The 25,907-nt window shown below is 34.8% G+C and overlaps 1 protein-coding gene across 5 annotated transcripts in view; it reads left to right on the top strand.

Moving 5' to 3' along the window:
• The window catches only part of TXNL1 (thioredoxin like 1), a 51,946-nt gene that overhangs the window by 11,869 nt on the left and 14,170 nt on the right, over positions 1–25,907 (top strand). For 3 of the 5 annotated variants that reach the window (XM_089895229.1, XM_089895228.1, XM_089895226.1), the window contains 5 exons: positions 1,046–1,219; positions 9,498–9,620; positions 11,303–11,372; positions 13,145–13,317; positions 15,431–15,535. In XM_089895229.1, the coding sequence (XP_089751355.1) occupies positions 1,046–1,219; positions 9,498–9,620; positions 11,303–11,372; positions 13,145–13,317; positions 15,431–15,535 (645 nt within the window). Of the gene's footprint in view, positions 1–1,045; positions 1,220–9,497; positions 9,621–11,302; positions 11,373–13,144; positions 13,318–15,430; positions 15,536–21,605; positions 21,841–25,907 lie in introns of those variants that run through there. The other 2 variants (XM_022584416.2, XM_089895227.1) reach the window with 2 other exon arrangements.

Here is a 25,907-nt window from a genome sequence, read left to right as displayed (position 1 = left end):
GTGTAGCTCACATTTGTATCTTGTATTATATTTCTTTTGGACAGCACTGTTCTAAAAGGTCATTTTTTTTTTAATGAGGCTTAGAGAAGACATCTCTGTAAACTTCATGCTTTTTTGAAAAAAAAAATATAGCGGTACCTCTTCCTCGTGTTTGAATATGCAAGGTGACATACTTATTTTAGTATTTTCTTTACACTTCTCATGAAGAGTTTAATGAGTTTAATGAATCAGTGACTGATTAATTTTCATTCGGTAGTTAGTCTTATGATCTCGTGGAGTTGGAGCAGAATTTAAAAAGATACCCGTTGTGGTGTTTTTGATGGAAGACCAGAAGTCATTTCTTTAAGAGTAGAACTAGGGCTTCCCTGGTGGCGCAGTGGTTGAGAGTCTGCCTGCTGATGCAGCGGACACGGGTTCGTGCCCCGGTCCGGGAAGGTCCGGGAAGATCCCACATGCTGCCGAGCGGCTAGGCCCGTGAGCCATGGCCGCTGAGCCTGCGCGTCCGGAGCCTGTGCTCCGCAACGGGAGAGGCCACAACAGTGAGAGGCCCGCATACCGCAAAAAAAAAAAAAAAAGAGTAGAACTAGATGAGGATTGCAGTGCAAAGGGTGTTACCTCCTTTTCATGGACAGATGGGCTACTGTTTTTTCAGATGTGTACTTTTTCCTAGTAGCAGTGGTTTGTGTTGACATATCTCAATACCCTTCTGGGGTTCTCCATTTGAGAAACAGTCTATACTTATGAGAGAACTGTCTGGTGTTGTAAAGTGCAATTTCTGTGTTAGAAGCCAATTGTTCTATTGGATGAAGCACTTAACACTAAAACAAAAATGCAGGGCTATTCTTTGTTGCGGACATAAGGGTAATATAGTTGTGCCCCTTAAGAATAGGCCTGTTTTTTCTTAAGTAACAATTAGGAGTAAGTTATTTTACATGTTTTTAGTTCATGCTTGTGATATTTAACTTCCATAGAGATGTAGAGTGAATATTCAGAGTGGTTTAAGATTAGTTTTTATTCATAATGCTATCTAACTTGACAATTCTAGGGAACAGCTGCCACCAACAATATATCAGCAACACCTACATTTCTATTTTTTCGAAACAAAGTGAGAATTGATCAATATCAAGGAGCAGATGCTGTGGGACTAGAGGAAAAGATCAAGCAGCACTTGGAAAACGACCCTGGAAGCAACGAGGACACAGATATTCCAAAAGGCTATGTATGTAGAATTAAAAGTGAAATCATGATGTGTCTTGCATTTGTCATTATTTGGTTGAAGTGAAGTTCACTCTTTTCATGTTTTGTCTTTTACTAGTTAAGAATACTTTCAGTTAAGAACTTTAAAAGTAAATGTAATAGCTGACTATTTGATTTTGTCTTGTTGTGTGTATTATAACCTTAAGCCCCCATCATAAACTATTTTTTATTTTTATTTATTTATTTATTTTTTGTGGTACGCAGGCCTCTCACCGTTGTGGCCTCTCCCACTGCGGAGCACAGGCTCCGGACGCGCAGGCCCAGCGGCGGTGGCTCACGGGCCCAGCCGCTCCGCGGCATGTGGGATCCTCCTGGACCGGGGCACAAACCCATGTCCCCTTCATCTGCAGGTGGACTCTCAACCACTGTGCCACCAGGGAAGTCCCAATAGCCATTTTTATACGTTTGTTTTTTACTTTTTTTCCCTCCCAAAGTGAAAAACTTTTCATTGGAAAAATTTTTCACTTTTTGACAGTTGTGTAAAATGGCATGTAAATTTTAGTGTATGACCATTACATACTGAACTCCCTTTTCTGCTGGTTTCTAAAGTTTTCTCCCTCTTTTTAGATATATGTATTTAAAAACCCTAGTTATTGATTTTGTTTTAAAACCAAATGTGACTTTAGTATTGGATATGTTTTTCACAGTTTTAAGAGTTATTATTCTAAATAATAACTTGAAGACTTAAGAATGTCAAAGTTTTTGAAAACTATATAATATGAATAGTCATAATTTGTGTCTATCATATGAGAGCTATTCAGGAAGGAAGTAAAATTCAGAAGTAGCACTTCATGGTAGCTGACTTGTTTATGCAAATTGGTAAAACCTGCCTACCAAAATAATATTTGTATATATATTTTTAAATTTTGCTTGTTATAAAGTCATTGTGTTGGCAGATTAAAAATGAATTTTTTTTTAAAAAAAAGTGTTACCTCAAGTTAAAGCTAGTATATGAAAGCATGTGTACCAAGTACATTTAAAAATTTTTTAATTTATTTATTTATTTGGCTGAGTCAGGTCTTAGTTGCGGCATGCGGAATCTTTCGTCGCAGTACACGGCCTCTTCGTTGTGGTGTGAGGGCTTCTCTCTAGTTGTGGCACGTGGGCTCTAGAACGTGTGGGCTCAGAAGTTACAGCATGTGGGCTCTAGCTGTGGTGTGCAGGCTTCAGAGTGTGCAGGCTCAGTAGTTGCAGCACATGAATTCTCTAGTTGTGGTGCACGGGCTCTAGAGCTTGCGGGCTCAGTAGTTGTGGTGCGCGGGCTTAGTTGCCCCACGGCATGTGGGATCTTAGTTCCCTGACCAGGGATCAAACTTGTGTCACCTGCATTGGAAGGAGGATTCTTAACTATTGGACCACCAGGGAAGTCCACCAAGTACATTAAAACAGGCCTGCCATAGAGCTACCAGTCATTATGTAAGGCCCTTAAATTCATGTTGAATAAGGAGAACCTGTAGTCAGGTATATATGAGAGATTCTTTTTGTGTTTATGGGTGGAGGGGGAGTTGTGTCTTCAGAAAGTGTCTTTAACATGTGGTAGTGGCATTAATTACTTTAAGTTAAGGACTTAATAATTAATATTTATTTAAAATAGAACTGTTATATGATAATTTGAAATGGTAATATTCAGTTAGAAAGTATGAACATGTGTAAGTCAGGGTTATGACGCCTTTTGGAAAATTTTGGAAATCATTTGACTTGTAAACAGTTGTGTTTACGTCTTTGTATTTTTTTCCTTTATTAGTTAGGGTTTTTGCATGAAAAAGTCTTATGGGCACAACAGTCTTGGCTGCTTAGCTGCAGTGATACTTCTTTACATCAGCTAAGTGTGATATCAGGGTTTTGGCTTTGGGTAGGAAATAAACAGGGAAAAATGAAGTTTTAGGAAATAAGACATTTAATTTCATCCAGATGTTATGAATACAAAGTAAAAAGCTGTTAAAAACATTTTCATTTTTTTCCATCAGGTGTCAATGAAGACTTTAAAAGTTTTGAACTATAGGTCTTATAGGGTCATTAAATATTTAAAACTGGTAATGTGTTCCCAAGAACGGCATTGTTTTCACAACACAAATGGAAACTGAATGAAAACCTGTATCTTAAAGTAGATTTAAATATAAGTATTACAAAAATGTATTGACAATTTTAAAATAAAATTTTAGGTTTCTAGAATAAAGACTTTCTCTCATTACGTTTAAATGCTAAAAGGCTATATAATTATTGATTTCACACATCCTATAGTTTTGAAACTCCTGATTTGACTGGAGCCAGAGTGAAAGAAAGAAATATCTCTCTTAGGGAGGTTTGAGATATTACAAAAGATGTAGGGTATGATACTCAAAAGGTTAAGAATCAAAAATCGGAAGTAATACAGTGTTTTTGTAAACATCATGACTTTGAGTTTTTAATATGTTTATTGAAGTTCGAAAAAATTTTGTTTTTCCAATCCTGTTGTCTTTTATTTATTTCTCTTATCTTACTATAGTGACTTATTCCACAGAAGTATTGAAAGCAGACATCCTTGACTCGTTCCTCATCTTAGGGGGAAAGCATGCAGTCCTTCACTATTAAGTATGTTAGCTGGAAGTTTCTCATATATGCCTTTTATCAGATTGAAGAAATTGTTTTCTATTCCTAATTTGTTGAGAATTTTTTAAAATCAGAAATGGATATTAGATTCTTACAAATATTTTTTTCTGTGTCCATTGAGATGATCATGTTTCAACATTTTGTTTCTTAACATGGTGAATTACATTGAGTGACTTCTGCCTGTTAAACCAACCTACCATAACCTAGCATACTCTAGCCACTCTTGACTATGATGCATTATCCTTTTAATATATTGTGAATTAGTTTGCTAAAATTTTGTTTAAAATATTTGCCTCTATATATATGAGGGACATTGGTCTGTAGTTTCCTTTCTTGTATGTTTTGGTGTCAGGGTAATGCTGGTGTCATTAAATTAGTAAATATTCTCTCCTCTTCAATTTTCTGGAAGAGTTTGTGTAGAATGGGTACTATTTCTTCCTATAATATTTGTTAGAATTTAATAGTAAAGCCAGCTGTTCCTGGAGTTTTCTTTGTGGGAAGATTTTTTTTTTTTTTTTGCGGTACGCGGGCCTCTCACTGTTGTGGCCTCTCCCGTCGTGGAGCACAGGCTCTGGACGCGCAGGCTCAGCGGCCATGGCTCACGGGCCCAGCTGCTCCGCGGCATGTGGGATCCTCCCGGACCGGGGCACGAACATGCATCCCCTGCATCAGCAGGAGGACCCTCAACCACTGCGCCACCAGAGAAGCCCTGTGGGAAGACTTACAACTACAAATTTAATTTTTAAAAATAGGTAAACAATTAATCCAGTTATCTATTTCTTCTTGAGTGAGCTTTGGCAGTTTGTGTCTTTCAAGGAATTTGTCCATTTCATTTGTGTTGTTGAACTTATGTGCAAAAAATTGTTCACAATATTCTCTCATTTTTTTAATATCTAAAGAAACTGTAGTACTGTCACCTCTCCTAATATTGGGATTTTTTTGTCTTGACCACTCTGGCTAGATGTTTCTTAACTCACTGATCTTGTCAGAGAACCAGCTTTTGATATCATTGAGTTTCTCTATCATTTTTCTGTTTTTCATTTCATTGCTTTGATGTTTATTATTTTCTTTTCTCTGTTTACTTTGGGTTTAATTTGCTCTTCTCTTTCTAGTTTCTTAAGGTCGAATTTGAGACCTTTCTTCTTGCCTAATATAGGCATTTAGTGCTATAAATTCCCCACCCTGGGACTTCCCTGGTCGTCCAGTGGTAAAGAATCCACTTTCCAATGCAGGGGACGCGGGCTCGGTATCTGGTTGGGAACTGAGACCCCACATGCTGCAGAGCAGCTAAGCCCGAGCGCCACAACTACTGAGCCCGTGTGCCTCAACCAGAGAGGCTGCGTGCTCTGGAGCCCTCACACCACAACTAGAGAGAAGCCCATGCGCCACAACAACAAAAAAGCTCCCACATGCCACAACAAAGACCCAACGCAGCCAGAAAGAAAAAAATAAGTCCCTGCCCCAAGTATCTCTTTAGAAGTTGGGAAGGCTTTAAACATTCTATTTTTTCTCTCCCCTATTTTCTTTTTAATTTACTTATTATTTTTAAAATTTTATTTATTTTATTTTATTTTTTAACACCTTTACTAGAGTATAATTGCTTTACAATGGTATGTTAGTTTCTGCTTTATAACAAAGTGAATCAGCTATACATATACATATATCCCCATATCTCCCCCCTCTTGCATCTCCCTCCCACCCCTCCTGTCCCATTATTTATTTATTTATTTATTTATTTATTTTTATTTTTATTTTTTTGCGGTACGCGGGCCTCCCACTGTTGTGGCCTCTCCCGCTGCAGAGCACAGGCTCCGGACGCACAGGCCCAGCGGCCATGGCTCACGGGCCCAGCTGCTCCGTGGCATGTGGGATCTTCCCAGACCGGGGCACGAACCCATGTCCCCTGCATCGGCAGGCGGACTCTCAACCGCTGCGCCACCAGGAAAGCCCCCATAATTTATTTTTTTAAAGATATCTTTATTGGAGTATAATTGCTTTACAATCCCATATTTTGTAAGAGTACCTAGTATGGCTTCAAATCGCATGAGGAGGCTATCAATATCAAGTCTTCCTCTCTAGAAGTTTGCAGGCTAGGCACTCTGGAATCAAACTTGTATTTACATGTGTTCTAAATCTTGAGGCTTATTAGTGTATTTCAGTGTTCCAACCTCTGACCTGTAGGTTTTGGTCTACAAATATGTCACATTCATCAAAATAAACATTAAATGTCCCTAATTTATGTAGTAGGTAGGACAGATCTTTCTTTAACCAAAAACTTTCTAACTTCCTGTGTGTCTCATGTTGGATTCCACTCACCTCCTCCCCCCAAAGGTGAAATTTGTTCAAGCAAACAAAAAATCTAGTTGACAGAGTACTGTTATAAACACGCGTGTCATTCACCTGTGTTCATCAGTTGTGAATATTTCCCTGTTTTTGTTCTATCTTGATGTGTATTTATCTGCTTTTATATTTTGCAGCATCATTTATAGAGTAAGTTATAGGCATCTAGATGGTTCATCTGTAAATATTCCAGCATGGAGCTCCTAAGAACAAGGACATTCTCTTGTATAGCCATGATATCATTATCACTTATAAGAAATTTAACATTGATATGATATCTATCCCTAATGTACAGCCTATATTCAGATTTCCTTAATATATCTCCAAACTATACTTTATAGCTGTTTTTCCCCAATCTTGGATCAAATCAAGGGTCATGCATTGCATTTAAGTTGTCAATCTCTTTAGTGTTCTTTAGTCTAGAAACTTCTCTCTGCCTTTTTTCTTTCATGACTGCCTTTTAATTTGTCTGTGCCATGCGGCATGTGGGATCCTAGTTCCCTGACCAGGGATCGAACCTGAGCCCCCTGTATTGGAAGCGCAGAGTCCCAACCACTGGACCTCCAGGGAAGTCCCATGACTGCCTTTTTTTAAAGTTTAAAACAACGCCAGTCTACTGTAGTAGCCACTAGGCACATGTGGCATTTTTTATGTGACTGGGGCAACTGAGGAACTGAATTTTTAGTTTTATCTATTTTTAATTGAATTAGTTTTAAATTTACACATGTGGCTAATGGCTGTCTCATTGTACAGTGCAGGTCTGGACCATTTGTCTTACACAGTGTCCCACAGTCTGGATTTGTCTGATTGTGTTCTCATGATTCTTTCCTCATTATTGGCAAGTTGATTGCATAAGTAGTGATACTTATTTCCAATTACATATTTTCCAAATATGTCAGTTTTCAGTTATGTCAAGTATACAATATTATGCCAGTTTGTCCCAGACAGTGTTGTAAACAGAGCACTTTAATGCAACTGTTCAAATATGATACTTGTTTTGTGTGCCCCATGATAAATTAAAAAGCAATTTTAAATTATTTACCTATTTAGTTTATTTTCATCATTAAGGTATAGGAAGTACGACTGCAATGTTGTCTTCAAGCCTGGGGTCTTGATCCTGCATATAGTTTGGAAGAGGCATCTCGGTAGGATGGTAGACAAATGTTTGAAAGATTTTTGTCACATTTTCAAGGCAAATGTTCAAGAAGTTCAGAATAATTTTGTAGTAGTAGAACTTAGCTGTGTAGTGCTCCTTTTCTTCCTGCCTCCCTTTTTGAATTGGCTACATTATGTTACCCTGAGTAATACATTTAACATCTAATGCAATGTAACATTTGATATAATAGAAAAGAATATTTTGGCTTTGGAAGCATTTAGGCTAGTCTATGAATAATTAAGGGTATATTCTAATGGATTATTACCATATTGATAATTATTTGAAATGTAAAGTTTTCTTTAGTCTTTCAGAACTATATACACATGTATTAGTATGTGTATTAGTATTCGTAATAAAGACTGATAGAATGGTGAACATGTATCTGATAACTTAGAATACTTGGTAATCTTTATTTTTTTATTTTTTATTTTTTTTAAATTACTTGGTAAACTTTAAAAACAGTTTTTGTTTAGTAGGTGAAATGGATAATTTTCCAGAAAAATAGTTTCAAAATCAACTCCACTAGAAGCAGAACTCCTAAATAGACCAATCACCATTGAGGAAATAGAGAAAATAGTAAAAGAGCTCTTACATAAATACCAAGATGACTTCACAGGGAAATTCTACCAAATCTCTAAAGATCAGGTAGTCTTGTGTTAACTGCAACTACTCAAGACCGTATAAAAAGAGAGAAAACTTTCATTTTGAAGTTTCATTTTGAAGTAAGTTATGACATTGATCCCAGAATCTGACAAAGTTTGCAGCAGAAAAGAAAGCTACCAACCAGTTCCAGTTAGGAATATTGGTGTACAAATCTTAAATAAAATATTAGTAAACAAAATTCAGCAATCTAGAGGAGAAAAATCATGATTTCCTAATATGGGGAAAAAGCATTTGACAGAATGCAATATCTATTTACTCCTAAAGTGTTCAGTAAGATTTTAATGGGGAAGTACTGGAGGCATTCCCACTGAAGTCAGAAACAAGACAGGGATGACCACTGTCACTGCAACTCTGTAGCGTTGTGTTGAAAGTATTAGCCAAAACATACACAGGAAAATGTTAAATGACACCACAGGGAAGCACTCAGCAAAATCCAGAATATAAGAAATCTATAGGCTAAATGACTGTAGATTAAAAGAGATTTAAGAGGCATTAACTAAATACGGTATTTGTACTTTTCTTGGATTCTTATTCTGAGACTCAGTAATTTCAACTGTAAAACATTTATGAGACAGTTGAAGAAATTTGAACATTGATATTGATAATATTAAAATATTATTGTTTTAGTTGTGATAATGATACTGAGGATTTTTTTTTGAGTACTTATCTCTTGTGAACACGCTGAAATGTTCATGAATGAAATGAAAAAAATGTCTAAAATTTACTTGAAAATAATTGGGAGAAAGGTTGGGAATGGTTACAGGGTAAAGGTGAGATAAGAGTGGGCATGAGTTGATGATTATTGTAGCTGGGAGGTGGATACCTGAGGTTCACTGTATTAGTCTATTTGTGTATGTTTGGAATTTTCCATGATAAAAATTTTTTAAATAGCTATTTGCTATTCATCTTTAAACTCTTCACGGATATAGGTTTAAAGAGTGCATGATTACTAGAAGAGGGAGGTAGGCTTTCTTTGGATATTTTGTAGATATTTTAATTTGCATATTTTCCACTTCAAAACACTGCTATTAAAAAACGTATAAGTCAACATTTAATAATCTTTGTGTTAAAGACTTGATTTTGGATTCTTATTAAGTGGGCTAAGCCTAAATCTGGCTTTAATTATTAGTGATAGATGTCAGTTAGAAGTTCAAATGAAAGGGTTATTATAAAAGTTTTAGTAACTATTTTAAATGAGATATAAGTTTTCTTTAAAATTGCTTAATCAAGAGAGAGTCACTCCAATATAAAATAAAAAGTTTAGAAAAAAAAGAATCACATACAAGGATGTATTGTACAACACAGGGAATAGTCAGTATCTTATAGTAACTATAAATGGAATATAACCTTTAAAAATTGTTAATCACTATGTTGTATCCCGGAAACATAATATTGTACAATAGAAAAAAGAATCACGTATTTACATTTCTTATTAAGATTTTTATACCAAATCCAAATGCTTTGCCTAAAGTCTTGGTCTAATTTTTTTCAGATGGATTTAATGCCTTTTATTAACAAAGCTGGCTGTGAATGTCTTAATGAAAGTGACGAGCATGGATTTGACAACTGTTTACGAAAAGACATGACCTTCTTGGAATCTGATTGTGATGAACAGGTAACCGAATGCTTAAGGCTTGTAAGGATTATCAGTATTTATGCCTGCTCTTGTTTCTTGTTCAGGTTTCCATCTCAGGATTTCATGTTTCTCTTTTCCAGATGCTCACTTCTTTCTTCCTTTTTATAACTTCACCCCTGTCCTTTGACCCTGCAGACCCCCCTCGTTTCTTTGTTCTTCTATGACAGCTGCAGGACGGAGAATCACCGATCTCTTGGATTGCCCCGAAGGCTGAGTTGAGCCTTCACTCTTCTTAAGTCCTTTTGTTCATTCTTGACTTGCCTTCATACTTCCTACACGACTTTGTCCCTGAGAAATAGAAACTAATTAGATGAGCCCTCCCTGTATGTCTAGTCCTCACTCCCAGATGTAAACCTGTTGTATTTCCCTATAATTCCCAGCATTATTGTTCCAGAGGAAGTAGTGTAGTATAGTACTGCCTTTATCAAGCCATCTCTGTCTTCATCTTGACTGTTATTTTCCTTAATTTAATTTCTATTCCATTGCCTCTGCTTTGTCCCCATTTCCTGTTCATCTTTTACATGTTCACAAAAGTTACTTCTCTAAAATATAAATCTGATCATGCTTCTCTTTCTTAAAAGAGTTAAATGGTTCTTCAGTGACTTCAGGAAGAAGGTGTCGTATTCTTGCTGACTTTATCTGCTTCTAGCTTTCTACTCTCATAATCCTCTTCACCTGTGGTTCAAGTCTCTAAGCACGTCATGCTTATTTTCTGGCACACAATTACAGGTCAAGTATAAAAGGTACTTACATGACCAAAGGGAGTAATTTAAGTATTTTCTTAAGCAAATAGACCACAGTGATTTGAAATCATAAATCCAAATCCCCTCTTTCTTTGCTCCAGCCAGAGCTACCTTACTGTATGGCTTTGAGAATATCATTCACATTGTGCTCCTTGTAAATGGTGCCCTGAAATAATGTGGTGATGCGTATCAGAAGGACTGCCTACAGCTTCCCTGAAATCTTCCTGCCAAGGAAATCTTCCTCCCAGGGTAGAAGCATAGGTACCTACATCAGACAGAATTTTAGCTGGAAAGAAGATTGAGTGAATGAATCAGAGATAGGCATTTCGGCATTGTTTTGTGTTCCAGTTCCCTTACCTGGCTTTTCAGATTCAGTTAGTCAGATAAATTTAAGATGGAGGTTTGGAGGTTACTGTTAGAGCTGTGAGTCCTGTTCTCTTGAGTTTTGGATCAAATAGAGTTCATTTGAGGTCTAGTCTCTCCACGTAGCCTGTGTGCATTGTCTCCAAATTGTCAAGTGACGTGGGTGGATGCTTCCACAAATAAATTGTTTTGGAAAATAATAAGCTTAATATGCTAAAATATATAGTTTAAATTTTAATTTCGGGATTTTGTTTGTTTTTTTGGAAAGCAGATTGCTTATCAGTTTTAGGTTACAAGACTTTAGGTTCTTACATATGATTTTAGTTAATTCTATTAAATTTTGTTGTTATTTCTTTATACGAATAATACATTAATGTATTTCTCAAATGTCAACCTAATCAAGTTACTTTCAACTTACTGATATTCTGTATTACATTGGTTTTGTTAGATGAATTAAATTTTGTCTGCTGCTTACTTATTTAAATCTCCTTAGCTATTGTGTTATTTAAGGTGTTCAACAGTCCTTTAGAAATGAAACTATTATTTTCTTCACAGCTACTTATTACCGTGGCATTCAATCAGCCTGTTAAGCTTTATTCAATGAAATTTCAGGGACCGGATAATGGTGAGTAATGGGCGCTTTTCTTTAAACTAACTTTCTGCTCTGTAGACCTGCTAGCACATATTTAAAACTTTTCTTTTTTTTCTTTTCAATTGAGATATAGTTGATGTATACTCCTATGTAAGTTTTAAGTGTACAACATAGTGATTCACAATTTTTAAGGGTTATTCCATTTATAGTAATTCTAAAATATTGGCTATATTCCCTGTGTTGTACAGTATATCCTTGTAGCTTACTCATTTTATACATAGAAGTTTGTACCTCTTAATCTCTTACCCCTATCTTGCTCCTCCCTCCTCCCCTCTTCCACACTGGTAACCACTAGTTTGTTTTCTTTATCTGTGAGTCTGCTTCTTTTTTGTTATATTCCCAAGTTTGTCGTAGTTTTCAGATTCCACATATAAGTAAGTGATATCATACAGCATTTGTCTTTCTCCGTCTGACCTATTTCACTTAGCATAATACCCTCCAGGTCCATCCATGTTGTTGCAAATGGCAAAATTTCATTCTTTTTTATGGCTGAGTAGGATTCCATTGTATGTATATTTACTACATCTTCTTTATCCATTCTGTTGATGGACACTTAGGTTAAAACTTTTTATTAAATAGAGGTAAAGATTTCTTGTTTTGGGAAGGAGTGAAATTGTTCTTAGAACAAAGCAGTGGGCAAATAATGTGAGATTATTGGACCGAAAGTAATAAAAAAAGAAATGTTTACCCTTTTTCCAAAGTTTTTTATTTTAGAATTTAAGTTCCCTTTTAATCTGAAAACGAGGTAGCCCTTTCTTCCAACTAAAGATTCTAGGTTTGCGGTAGCTGTTTTTCAGGATCAGAACTGGGAGAATTATTTCACATTCCTCCTGTTATAGGTGATAAGACAGGCTCCGGATCTTCCTATTTGTGCTCTAATTATAGTTTCATCTTGTTTATACATATTATGATGCTGTAAACATGATTGTACAGACTTGGCATTTTTCTTTTCATTAAATAAAGAATTGTGCTATTCACCCTCCCACCCCCTTTTTTCTGTTTCTTACTGAAGTGTTTTTTGCTGGTTGGGGTGGGCAGGGGTGGGGGCATGGGGTGGGCAGTGGGGACTAGGATTCTGGTTTTTTAGTTGGTTGGGAGAAGCAGTACGCTTATCAGGTAGCATTCCCTTATCATTTGCTATTCTAAATTTTCATGTATTAATGACTTTTCACTAATAAAATTGTTTCTTTATTCTGAGAATACAAAGTATTTATAAAAGCAAATGCTATAGAAATGAGTATTTAAGCAGTGTGACTATCTTAAGATTCCTTAATCAGTCACAAAACACTGGTCTGAAGTTAAAAGGACTAAGACACTCTATCAATATGATTTTACCACTGAGCACATCCTAATCCCTAAGATGAATTTTGGTGGTTTGTGTAATTTCCTTCTGGCTAAATGTTGTCACTGATAGTGCTTTCCTCCTAAATAACAAAATGTACCAACTGATGGCAACTGCAAGACCCGCGTCAATGTTATTTCTTTTATGAAACTTTCTGTCAGCCTGCACGTGCTGTCAGACTCCACTGCCACCTTCCCTATACCTCCTCACTGAGAGTTGTACATGTATCATAGTATGTCTTTTATAGTTGAGGGCAAGAGCTCTGTGCATATGTTATGCATGTACATATATATGTATGTGTTTTCATCTAGTATTCCTAGTACTTAGTATAGTTTTAGCAGGCCAAGAATATACCAGTAATAGGTTTGGCGTTAGCATTTAATTTTATTCTACCATTTTATAGGTCAGGGTCCTAAGTATGTAAAAATTTTTATCAATCTACCCCGGTCTATGGATTTTGAAGAGGCAGAAAGAAGTGAGCCAACTCAAGCTCTGGAACTAACAGAGGATGATATTAAAGAAGATGGTATTGTCCCACTTCGTTATGTAAAGTTTCAGAATGTTAACAGTGTAACTGTAAGTAATATTTCATTCAGAATATTTAACGGGTTGTGGTGACAGTTCATGCCATCTTTAGTATCCTAGCTGATTCCAGGTGATCCTTAAAAGTAATAATTGTCCACTTGGTTTGAAATGCATAAACATGTCTAATGAGCTAATTGAATTTTCTTTTCTAATTCATCTGTGTGCCCTAAAGAGGAAAGACGGATTGATTTTTTTTTAATTTGTGGATTTGTCAGTTTACATATATATATATTACGTATACATCTTTGGCAACTTTTGTTAAAAGTTTATTCTAGAACATTTATACTTAAATAGAAGATATTTGTGCTTCCTTCATACCTGGTGATGAGTGATGATACGTTTGTAAAGTCCAATTTACTTTTCTAGAATATAGAGTTTTTAATAGTGTAGTGGCCGCGATCTCAGTAAAAACGGCTTTTAAAAGATAGTTTTATATTATCTTAATTTACATTAAGAAAGCAGCAGCTTTTTAGCAGTTATTAATTGCTTTTGTGAATTTTAGTATTAAAACCCAAAACATGCTCCTAAACCACCTGTCCACCCTAGCCCGTTCCTTCAGAGGAGGGGGTAGGAGGGTTATAAAAGAATAGTAGAATACCTAGAAAAAGGAGTAGGAACCAGCACAGAGTCACTTGAGAACAAGGCATGCCAAGCTAATGTGATTTCTTTGTGTTAGTGGATTCTGGTTTTTGTAAATTAGAAGAATGCCATAGCATGTGTTCATTTTAGGAGGTTTTCAGTAGAATTTCACAGAATATACTTAGTGGTAAGATGAAAGATTATATAAAGTTGAGTTTTCAGTAGTTGAAATATTTTACCCAGATGAAATTACAGAAAATGGTTATATCATACTGGAACACTGGTTATGAAATATTTTTTTGACTTTACTCATATTTGTAACATTCAGTTAATAACACCTGTTACTTTATTTAGTGATGGGAGGAAGGCATTTGTTTATTGGAAAAGCCCTTTAAACCCAGAGATCCTAATATAATCTCCTCTATCTTTGAGAATCATTGAACATAGTTATCTTGTGATAGATTCACAGTCTTCACTGTGTCCTATCAAAATGAAAATTTTAGTCAGTGACTTAAATCCCGACAGAGAAAGCATGCCTGTCACTTTTTTTGGTGATAAAATTGAAATTGAAATGACAGCTTTGATCAGGAAGTCTAATCAGAATAAGTAGATGGATTTTAAAAACAGTAAATATAAACTGTTGTGCTTAGATTAAAAAAGCATTGCAAATAAATAGATAGCTAGTTTAATAGTCCACTTATTATAGACTTAGAGTTTTTAATTGAATAGCTCAGTTTGAGATGAATCTGTGGTTTCCTGTAAAAACAACAAAAACTGATTGCTTAGTGCCATCTGAGAATGAAAAAAGTATGTTGCTGAATTCAAGAGAGGCAATAATCTTAAGTAGACAGCATGTAGAGTATTATTTTTTTTAATAGAGCAAATTTTAAAAATCCAATATATTGAAAAAGGATCTATGAGTAAAGTTTCTGTCTCCTAACATGCTGAGGGGAGTTTTTAAATAGAAAGGGTAAAGAGCCAAGCTTGAAAAAACATGTAAGCCACAGTATAGTTTTAGGACCCTATTTCCAGTACTATTTTTTCCTTTTAAAATTGTAGGAAATAGAATGAATGAAGGATTATCAGAAAGAATATAACTGCAGAGATTTTCCTCAGTGAAAAATTATAATTTTAGTAAAGTTTCAGTAACACTCTACCCATTGTAATCATGAATTTCATACCCTTTCAACATTCTTTGTAAATAATTTAACTATGACCCTTCCACACCATCACACTAAATCATCAAGAAATTGTGTATGTGAGTGTATTGCCATGACATCCCTGGAGAAGGTAAGAATAGCTGGGCAAACAATAGAATTAATAATGCTATAGGAGTACTAGTCTAAATGTAATTCGGATTAATCCTTACAAAGAATTAATCCTTATTTTTATTAATAACCTAAGGAAATTGATTAAATTTAAAGCATGTTTATAAAAGAAGGAGTGTAATCATTAATGTAAAAATTCTTTCCTTTTTTGGTGTGTGTGTGTGTGTGTGTGTGTGTGTGTGTGTGTGTGTGTGTAGATATTTGTTCAGTCCAATCAGGGTGAAGAAGAAACAACAAGAATTTCATATTTTACTTTTATTGGGACTCCAGTCCAGGCAACAAATATGAATGACTTCAAACGAGTAAGTTTGTTTAAATGATAGCTAGGAGAAATAAAAATAACAATTTTAAGGAAATAATTTTAAAGCTGTCAAAATCATATGTCATGAAATTTTATAAGGTTATACAGAACAGTAGTTTCTTCTAATCACATTTTTAGATTTCTTACTAAACGAAATCTCTAATAAAAATAAGTCCTACTGTTATAGTGTCTATTAATGAATGGCATCCAAATAAGAGGGGTAAAAATTATTGTTTGGTTATAGAAAGTAGTTAGGAATAATGAAAAATAGTAGTAGTGAGTTAAATCATTATTAATGAATTTTTAAGAACTTTGCTTGCTTATATTAAGATTTTGATTATCATTGTTTCTGATGAAAACATTTAAAATGACAATTTTAATCAAAAAGAATGGACTCAGTTTTACTACACTGAGATGCTTTCAAACCATGTCTTCGTGCTGAAAGAACACATTTCAGCAAATAACTATTCAGTGAACAGGCATATATGTATGTATTCAGTGAATTTTTTTGTTTTTTGTTTTTGAGGACATAGTCCCAAAGTTTGTGAAAGAATTTATAAGTTCCATGGGACCTTTAGGAAAGAACATTTTTTTCATTCTTGGAACTACTTCTAATTGGTAACAGTTCATTTAGGATGACTCTTAAAATATACAACCACAGATCATAGATGTACTTATCAGTACAGAACCCGGTTGCTGTACACAGACTAAATGTGCAGCAGCACCGGAGAGGTAGGTTTTACTTGTGTTTCTGATGGCTGCATCTGGCGGGCAGTCTAGAACTTGGGGTGATTATAAGAGAGGAAGAGTTTCCCTAGCACTGTCAATGCCTGGAGGAAGAGGCACCTGGCTTAAAACTTAGAGCCCTGTTTGGGGAATTGGAGCCATGGAACACCCTGAAAACGTATTCTTTTTGATGGCACTGCAGATATAATTTTAATCCAATAACAGAAAAATTGATAAAATTTCATAACGGTAGATGAGCTTATAAAATTGTACGCTGTTTTTGCAAAATTGATAACCTTGACAATAGATATTTTAATGTCATTTTCCAACTGCTATCTTTCTGTCTCACAGCATAGTTAACTTTTGGGAGGTTTAGAAACAATTATTAGATCTGTCATGTCAAATGTTTGACATGCACATAATGACAGATCAGAAGAAGCAGAGATTAAACATCTACGTTTTTATGATATGAAATATGCTGCACTGGGAAACTGTGAGCAACAGAGTCGTTTTGGCCGCCTGCTTTGCTACTTTGCTTGTTTGAATTAAATGCCATTGGATTTGGCTTTAACCATGCCTTGCATAATTTCTTTTTAGTTCAGTTGTTTCCTGAGATCTATTATTCTAAATCCTATTATTTTCTCATATCATTAATTCGGCTCTGGTTTCCTGCTTCTCACCTCAGCTTATGCTACTTGATTTCCATTTTTCCTTTAGGTAACCCCTACTCTATCTTGTCCATCTTCTTACCAGCCTGCCATTCAGTTATAGTTTTTCTAATGTGCATTAATAATTGTCCATCTAAGGATGTCTCCACCTCTTTGTTTTTAACATCCCACCTCACATCCCTTCTAGCCTATTTTCTCTCTTTTTTGACTATCAAGCTACCTTTTTTGGACTGTCTTCAGGATAGCAAAGATATTTTTCTTTTCTTGTTTGAGAGTATTTGTGTTTGTTTTAAAGTGCTATTTACCTTATTGAAAATTATGGCAGAACAATAGTTCTCAAAACTTTTTGGTCCCAGGACCCCTTCACAGTACTAAAGATTATTGAGGACCAACATTTATCTAATATTCACCATTTTAGAAGTTAAAACTGAGAAATTTAAAAAATATTTATTTACAAATAAAATCACTGTTAACACAAGTAATATTTTAAAATATATATATTTCAAAACAAAAACTAATTTTGTGAGAAGAAGAGCATTGTTTTTACACTTTGACCAATTTGTTTATAGTCTAGCTTAATAGAATCCTCTCATTCTCATATCTGCTTATGCATTCAGTCAGTTTTGCTATTGTAGGTCATGTAGCCTCTGGAAAACTTCATTGTACATTTGTGAGACAATGAGAGTTAGTTAAAGAGGCAAGTAACAATTTAGCATTATTATGAAAATAGTTTTGACCTTGAAGACTCCATGAAAGGGTCTCAGGGATGCCCAGCCTGGACCACACTGAGAACTGCTGTGAAAATAATGTAATGCTATAATGGACTCCCTTCTTCGTGTTCTGGACTTCTTAATGCATTGCTTTTAATGTTTGATAAATTTTAATTGGTTGAATGACTTTCTTATATATATTAATATTACATTTTCTTTCAGTAGTTTTCCAAATGAGTTTTGTTCTCGTGTCATTCATTGAACTCTAGGGTTATTCCTCAAGAGTAAGCCAGTATTTCAGTTTTCTTCATGTTGTGCTAAGTCAACAACTTCAGTGTAGGAAAACGGCAATTAAAAAGCTAGCTTATGTTTAACTGAAATTGGCCTTGTGTAGAGTCACTTAATTAAAAACTATCAGTGAGCTTGGTGTTTCTAGTAAAGGAAATAAACGATACATGGTATGGTACTTGTTGTCCCTGTGGTACTATGCTAGGTATAGTCATAAGCTTTGCCAGTAACGAGTTTATATTGTTAAAGGGTAATGCACAAACATTTGGAATGCTAATCAAAGTTAATCAAAGCTTTAGTTCACGGCTCTCTTCCTCTACAGAGTATTCTCATCCTTTCCCAGCCTGGTGATATTTCCTTCTTCCCAAGAATGGCTGGGAAAATATCAGAATGTTTTGTGGGGGAAAAGGGCCTTAGAACTAAGCTGTGGGAGTAGAAATGGATAGAGGAAAAGATAGCAGTGGGCACTCTAGGTAGAATGGAAAACAGGAACCTTGGGCGTGGAAGTGGGAAGGTGCAGGTCTTTCATTCGAGGATAGGTGAAGTATGGCACTTCTTTCCTTTATTTAGTTAGTCTGAATTTTAAAGGAATTGTACATAGTAATTGGAATTAAAAATTTCAATATAGATTGGGCATGTATTTTATCAGCACAGAGAGGAAAGTTTTGATACCTCTGTGTAGTGAAGAGAGCTGTGTAAAATGATTTTAATGAATGATAAAATAGAATTTGGTAGCATTTTCAGTTTACATTTTTATGTTGTATGAGTTGTTTCCAGATAATTTTAGTTTTCAGAATGTCATTGATCTTCTTATGTCACCAAGATGACAGAGCTAAGGTAATGCTGGTGAATCTTGGATGTGGCTAGAAATCTGAGACCACCTTGCATGCTGTTACAGCTTTAGAAGGTTATACTTTTCAGATTTTGGAGACTAGAACATACCTTCCACTGGTCTGTTTTTGGCTCATAAGAAGCATTATGCCCAGATTATAATATATACTTAGGCTTTCTGTTGTAAATGGATTCTTTGTGTTGCAGCATGAAAAAAGCTTGCCATTTTAATTGGAAGTATATGTTTTCTTTGCTAAAATATGCTCTTTACATGGATTGCTTTATTTGAACACAAAAATAATATAAGTATACAAAACTGAGCAAAAATGAAGGGGCTTCTGCTTCTTAGGGAATGAGGTGCATTTGAAAGGCAGAGCAGATTTTCTATGACTGTAATAAAAATAGACTTTTCTTAACTGGCCATTCACCGTATCAGCTATTTTTGTAACATTTTTGTCTGTTTATTTTTCAGCTTTTTTAATCCAACTCAAATGAACTAAAACCAGAAGATTTTTAAAAATGAAGTAATATAAAGATTGACCTTATCTCACTCTACTCCCCTCCTTGCTTCTCTGCACCTGTCTGCTCTCACCCTTCTCATGTTCTCACCATTGTTGGGGCAAGATTTCTACAGCTTCTATCATCTGGATCAGCCTTCTTGTTACCTAAACTTCCTCAACTGTCTCTTCTTCAGATCTCATTCTAGTCATGTTTCTCAGTTGGCCTTTTATTTGTTTTGGTTTTTGTTCTGGGCTTGCAACTAGGTGCTTTAATTTCATTACCATACCAGATTGCTCACCCAACTTTTTGTTACTTTTTTTAATTTACTTTCTCCTGTCTCATTTAATTTTGTGCTACGTTTTGAGAAATAATTTTGCAATAAAACTTACATTGTTGTAAATGTTTTTAGATTTAACTAGTTAATGTTTTAATCTGATCTGAAGTTTAAATTTTATTTTTTAGGAGCTATAGAATCATTTTGGAAATCAAATATGAGCAGTTTCATCAAGTTCTTTTATATTAGTACTAGTGTAATATATTGATTAGGCTGAATTTGAGAGATGGGTGGGTTTTATTTTCTCATTGGAACTGTAGCCCCAAAATCTTTTTGCTGATTAATTGTGGGCATGTCCTGTGCTTTGCCAACGCAAGTGAGATCAAGGCCAGTTGAAAGACTTATGGACTGGATGTTAGGCTGGGTTAAAATATTAACATAGAAGATCAGTGGACTCTTTACTGAATAAATATTTTTGACATCTAATTTTGATGTACCAAAATTTTTGTTTGTCTGAGGTGTAATAAAAATACTTAAAAATGAATAAAAGAGCTTTACTTTTGGGGTGAGAAACTCCATATTGGAATGCTGAATTTCTTCTTTTTTACAGAGAATACACATTGGCAAGTTGAGAGTTATCAACCTGTGAAACAGTATGCAGATTCATGTCTTCTACTGTGTCACATCTGTTAAAATTTTAATTTTTAATATTAGTTGTTTTTGTTTTCTTTTGCTTAATCCAATAGCTCTGTGTTTTGTGTGTTCCCAAGGGATATAATGATCAATAATGCTTTCAGTGTTTATCTGCTTAAATCCACTTGTGGTACAGATAGTGCCACCTCCCCTTCTTTCTTAGGAAAGCTCCCCCCAGCTCTTAAAATCTAAATTTCGTAACTCTCATCCACGTACTCTTTTATGAGACTACCTTTTGTATCTTTTTGGCTTCTTGGGCTTTTTAACACATGGTTTCCTTGGATCAGAGAGGAGTTATTTTAAAGTAGTAAAAGTGATTTTCCTCAAGATGGGGAAAACAGCATTTCTAGCATCACGTGATTAGGAATTCAGTGGAAAGGGTTTTTATAATCTTTTCCCATGAATGACATTGACCCAGCCATGTTCTATTTTAGACCAGACTTGTACTGAAGACCTGTGTGAGTTTTACTTGATTCAGATACTACCGTTGGGACCAGAATCAATTTAAAATATGAAAATTATATTTACAGACATACATAGAAATTTTTTTGTATACAAATATATGTTCAATAGCTTGCAAGTAGATTTCCTTAAAGGAATTTCTGCCATGAGAATACATTGTTATAAACTTTAGATTTAAAGTAAATTGATAAGAACGTAGTTTTAGAGCCTTCCTTCCCACAGAGGATTTGTTTTCTAGAACTATTGGTAGAAACCAAATTTATTCTTTATATTTTTAATCTGCTACATTTATAGCAGCTAGAACATTTTTTAAACCCTTCAGTAGAGAATTTTTCTAATCATTGCCTGAAACAAGGTTTATTCTTTATCATTTCAGTAGTACATTGTAGCAATCAGGGTTTTTTAAAGATAGAAACTAGGCCAAATTAGTCATTTTTAATCTGTTTTCATTGCATGTCTGCATATTGATAGAAAAGTCTAGAAACCTGTCATCTTGGGCATGAAGACATAAGTTTAGCATACTCTTTTAATTGTACATTATTTTATGATCGGCAGGCATTTGATATCTCATTGCCTAAAAATAGTATGCCAAATATGTTTCACTCATGTAGCATCATCTTTTTATTAACTTCTCTAAACTGTCAACCTTGTTTTGAAAAATTGCATTACTTTTTCTTAAAACAGTGTGGGAAACCAAAAATAGCCTGCATGTGTTTTATTTTTAATTTCTAGAGTCTGGGAAGGGAGGGAGGGTCACAGTGTGCTTCAACAATGAAGATAATACTGCATGCCAAAAAATTGCAAAGATAAAAATTAATACCAGCTTTTAAAAATGATTACAATTTGTAATATTTTTAAAATAACTCATATTTCTAAATCAATAAGAAGTACATATAAAGTTATTTTTGTTCTTCCTAGGTAGTTGGCAAAAAAGGAGAAAGCCACTAAGGTACAAAAGACACTGGAAGACCATATTGCAGTCAGATCTACAGCTCCTGGATAATTGCTTGATTCTCACCAGAGACTTTCAATATTTCATTCATTGCCATTACCAATAAATCATTGCTTTTGTTCAGATGGTATCACTAGTGTTTCTCTTGTAATCTTAATACATGCAATTGTAAATAAAAGTAACTACTTTTGCCAAGCTTAATTTTTGTTGTTCTGAGTAAGTATTTTCCCTTTCCATTTATTTGAAAATTGGCCATCTTCTGATTTTAGCAGAGACATAGGTGTCTGGTAGCATACTGATCAAAAGACAGTTTCTCTCTTTAGAGGAGCAGAACTGTTTTAGGGAGTTAAGGAGTGTATGTGCGCTCATGTGCACACACACAGGAAGTGATTTTGATAAGTGGACTTGGAACGGCTAACCATGTTCCAATGAGTAACTAACTCATATGTTTGTTAAACAGCATTTGGGTATCTGGGCTATAAAAATTACTCAAATTATAAACTACCAGAATTAAATAAGTTTAATGAGATTTAACTGTTCTCACCTAAAACTATTAGTTAATGGGACCACAGATTTTAAACCCTATTGGATAAACTTTTAAAATTTGAGTTATTTTCTTTACTAGTAGAGGTATGTTGAAATCTGACAGTAGGGAAAAATATAGTACTATGAATTCATGAAGCAACAGGAATTGATCTCTTTTAATCAAGCGTTTAATATTTTAACTACCAAAAGATACAGTGTAAATATACAGAGAACATGTTAAGGTTGAAACTGAATTAGCCACATATATATGTTTAAAAGGTCTTTCACAAAAGGCTGGCAAGACAAAGCATCTGTTCCTTATTTTTTAAATCTTAAACTGTAATCTAGAAAATATTAATAAATTTAATTTTTCTGTTTTTAAAATTAAATTTTTAAATTTCTCAGTATTTTAAAAATTCAGTGTTTAAAAAGGGTACATAAGACTTAACATTTTGATTCAGTTGATAATAAATTTGAGGACCTATTTGTCTAGGACTTTGGTCAAGATACTGATTTGCCTTTGAGTCACCAGTGTATTTATCCATGTGTCTGAAAAAAATTATGCACAAGTTTTTGTGGTAAAATAGTCACTTTCTGAAACCCCAATGTCATTAAATAATGTTTCGTTTCTTTGTGTGGAAGCACATTAACTGGTCTGTGGTGATGCCTATTTCACGGTTATGTTGCCTTGGGTCAAGGGGAAGCAGAAGGGCAAGAAATAAAAAAGTTTATAACACTTCTTAATATAGACCATCTCAGATTAATCACGTCTGAAATTGAGTAAGATTAATATCAAAAGTTTTGTTTTACACTTTTGTACACTTAACCTTTTTGGGTAATTGTTCAAGTGCCTCATCTTAAGTATTGGTGACCTCATCCTATTTACACTTGACAATTTGAAAACCCAGTGAAAATAACTTCATATCTGTAAAGGACTGGGCATCAGATTTATATTGTTTATGTGACTTTCTATAACTCGGTTGCAATATACAAACATTTCATAATTATTCAAATTGTAAGTAGTGAGAAATGAATGTTTATAGGTAACTGTAACATGTTTCACTATGGGAAGTTTTACAAATAAACATGCATAGTTAACATTAAGTTACCAAGCTGAAATGCTGATGTTTTCTCCTAAAACTGTGTGTGTGTATATACACACACACACATATATACATATTTATATGTAACACTGAATTTTCCAGATGAATAGGAAGAGCATTTAAAAAATATAACCTTAGTTATTGTAATGGTAGCCATCCATTACATAGTATTTTCTAGAAAACAGATATTAGGTTTATTGTTTGTTTTGTCAGACATAGCAAAAACCAGAACAAAACCACAAATACCCCACAAAACTTTTCTCTTGATTTGACTTATATTTTACATCAGGATGCATTATCTGGTGTGAAACAATAATGAAATAGCCTATCCATAATAGAAACAAAAATATTTCGGTACAGAGTCTTTGTCAGCATAAGGCTGAGGGCAAAGAGTAGCACGCAGGCTACCATACTCTTATGCCCACGGAAGACATTTATGCTCCATTTTGGTCAGGTTATCCCCCAATCTCGTTTTGTTGTAGGTAGCTACTTAATCTGCTGGAGTTGACAGACATGTGAGTTGAAACCTGTCTGCTATCTTTGTCTCAAGGCCTGAGGATGTATACTACATTTCTTGCAGCATTTATAGGTGTGCTGTTACTGTACATTTGGGCTCAGTATTTTATTTATAGCTGCCATCAATACACTTGACATGGTGAGGGTGCTTTTTAACCTAAAACAGTTCAAATCTTCCTATCTTCCTCTTAATGTCTAAGATAAATCTTTAATTCTGTAATGAGAAGGAAGCATTGGAGTTAAGTAGATTAGTAAACTTACACTCTCCTTTGTGAGTTTTAAAGAATGAAAGAAATTTAGGGGTTACCCATATTGCTTGTATTAATATTTATATAGTTTGGTAGATTATGTTTTGTGTAGGTGTATATCTCTTCTGAAATTGGTCATTTCTAACCTTAGATTCTTTTTTTTTTTTTTTAGAAGAGTAATTTAGAATAAGAAATCTATTCCCTGAACACTAAAGGAGAACTTTGAGGAATATCGTGTTCACTTAGCTTTAACATCTCATTGGTTAGAGGTGATGTTCTGTATTTTAGAAAGATTGCCAAACACATTGTTTTGTAATATACATGTAGCATGTTTGTTAAGTAAGTGATTTTAAAATATTGAATATTTTATTCCTCAAGCCTATTGCCTAAGGCAGAATATTGATGTCATTTTAAGCATATTTTCACATCAAGTTTTATTTTTATTATTTATTTTTAGATCTTTTATTTTTTTAATTTTGATTGGAGTATAGTTGATTTACAATGTTATGTTTTAGGTGGCCAGCAAAGTGAATCAGTTACACATCTACATTTATACACTCTTTTAGATTCATTTCACATATAGGCCATTACAGAGTATTGAGTTCCCTGTGCTATACAGTGGGTGCTTATTATCTATTTTATATATAGCAGTGTGTACATGTCAATCCCAATCTCCCAGTTTATCCCTCCCCCCCCTTACCCCCGGTAACCATAAGTTTGTTTTCTATATTGTTTTATTTTTATATTAATACTTTTTTTTTTTAATATGCCCTACCTCTATAAGATTAAGTGGGCAGAGTGGAGATTTTACAGGCAAATAAAATTACTTTTCAACTCTGTGGTCCATGCAAAATTATTAATTGGAGAATGTAGCACTAAACTAGGCCCATAAGGTAACTTTAGAATTTGTATATTCTACTAAAATTGTACACATCTTAGAATAATATTAAGATCTTGCTATGTAACCCTAATCTCCTTCCTCTATACTTGCTATGCTTCTCCATGGGAAGAGGAAGTTTACTTAGGAATCCTGGTAAGTTGAACAGGCCAGAATTAGTTGTGAAACATGATTTATTGTTTTATACTTGGACATACATTTAAGATATTGACACATGCTACTCAGGAGCAGCATCTTTGAAGTTTGTATCTCTGCTTCTACTTCTAAGCTGTGTCATGTCAAGCGAGCAACATCCTTAGGAGCTTGAGTTTCCTCGAGTTAAAAATAGGAACATTACCTCTTAGGCTTCTTGTGAAGATGAAATGGCTTTACTTTGGATCAAGAATAAAGAGTTGTCTTCTGTGCCCTGCTCCCCCATCTCGCTGCCACAGCTTTGGGGCATCATTTTTTGCCAAGTGTAGTGCAGTAGCCTCCTGGTTGTCTCCTAGCCTCTGACCTGGCCTCTGTAATGTGTCCTCCACATGGCTGCTAGTTAGCCTTTTGAGGTCTTCCTGTGAGCCCTCCCTCTCCATCCTTCTCTATCCCCCAAACCCCACTCATTTCCCCTTGTGTGGTGCACCTTACTAGCAGTTACCAGAATGTACTCTGATATCTAATGCCTTCCTCTTACCTAACTTGTCCACCAGACAAATTCCTACTTATCTACAAGGCTCAGTACAAGAAAAACTGATAGAAGTAACACATAGTGATTGTGTAAGCCTCCTCTGCGGCCACAGCACCCTGGCACCCTGGTACATAGCAAACTGCATTGTAATTATTGGTAGTCTTATTTATAGGCTTATCAGCAGTAATGCCAGGACTTGTCCCTAGTACCAAACCAAAGTTACTTTGGTCTCTGTCACCAATAAAGTATTGAACCAATTCTCAGGTTCCAAGAGGGGATGCTTGAGGTAAATCTGAGAGGTTGTAGGAATCTGC

The sequence above is a fragment of the Delphinapterus leucas genome, chromosome 14 (assembly GCF_059928025.1).
Source record: "Delphinapterus leucas isolate spDelLeu-1000000601 "Yukka" chromosome 14, BTC_Dleu_Yukka2, whole genome shotgun sequence".
Taxonomy (NCBI): Eukaryota; Metazoa; Chordata; class Mammalia; order Artiodactyla; family Monodontidae; genus Delphinapterus; species Delphinapterus leucas.
This window is presented reverse-complemented; position numbering and strand designations above follow the sequence as displayed.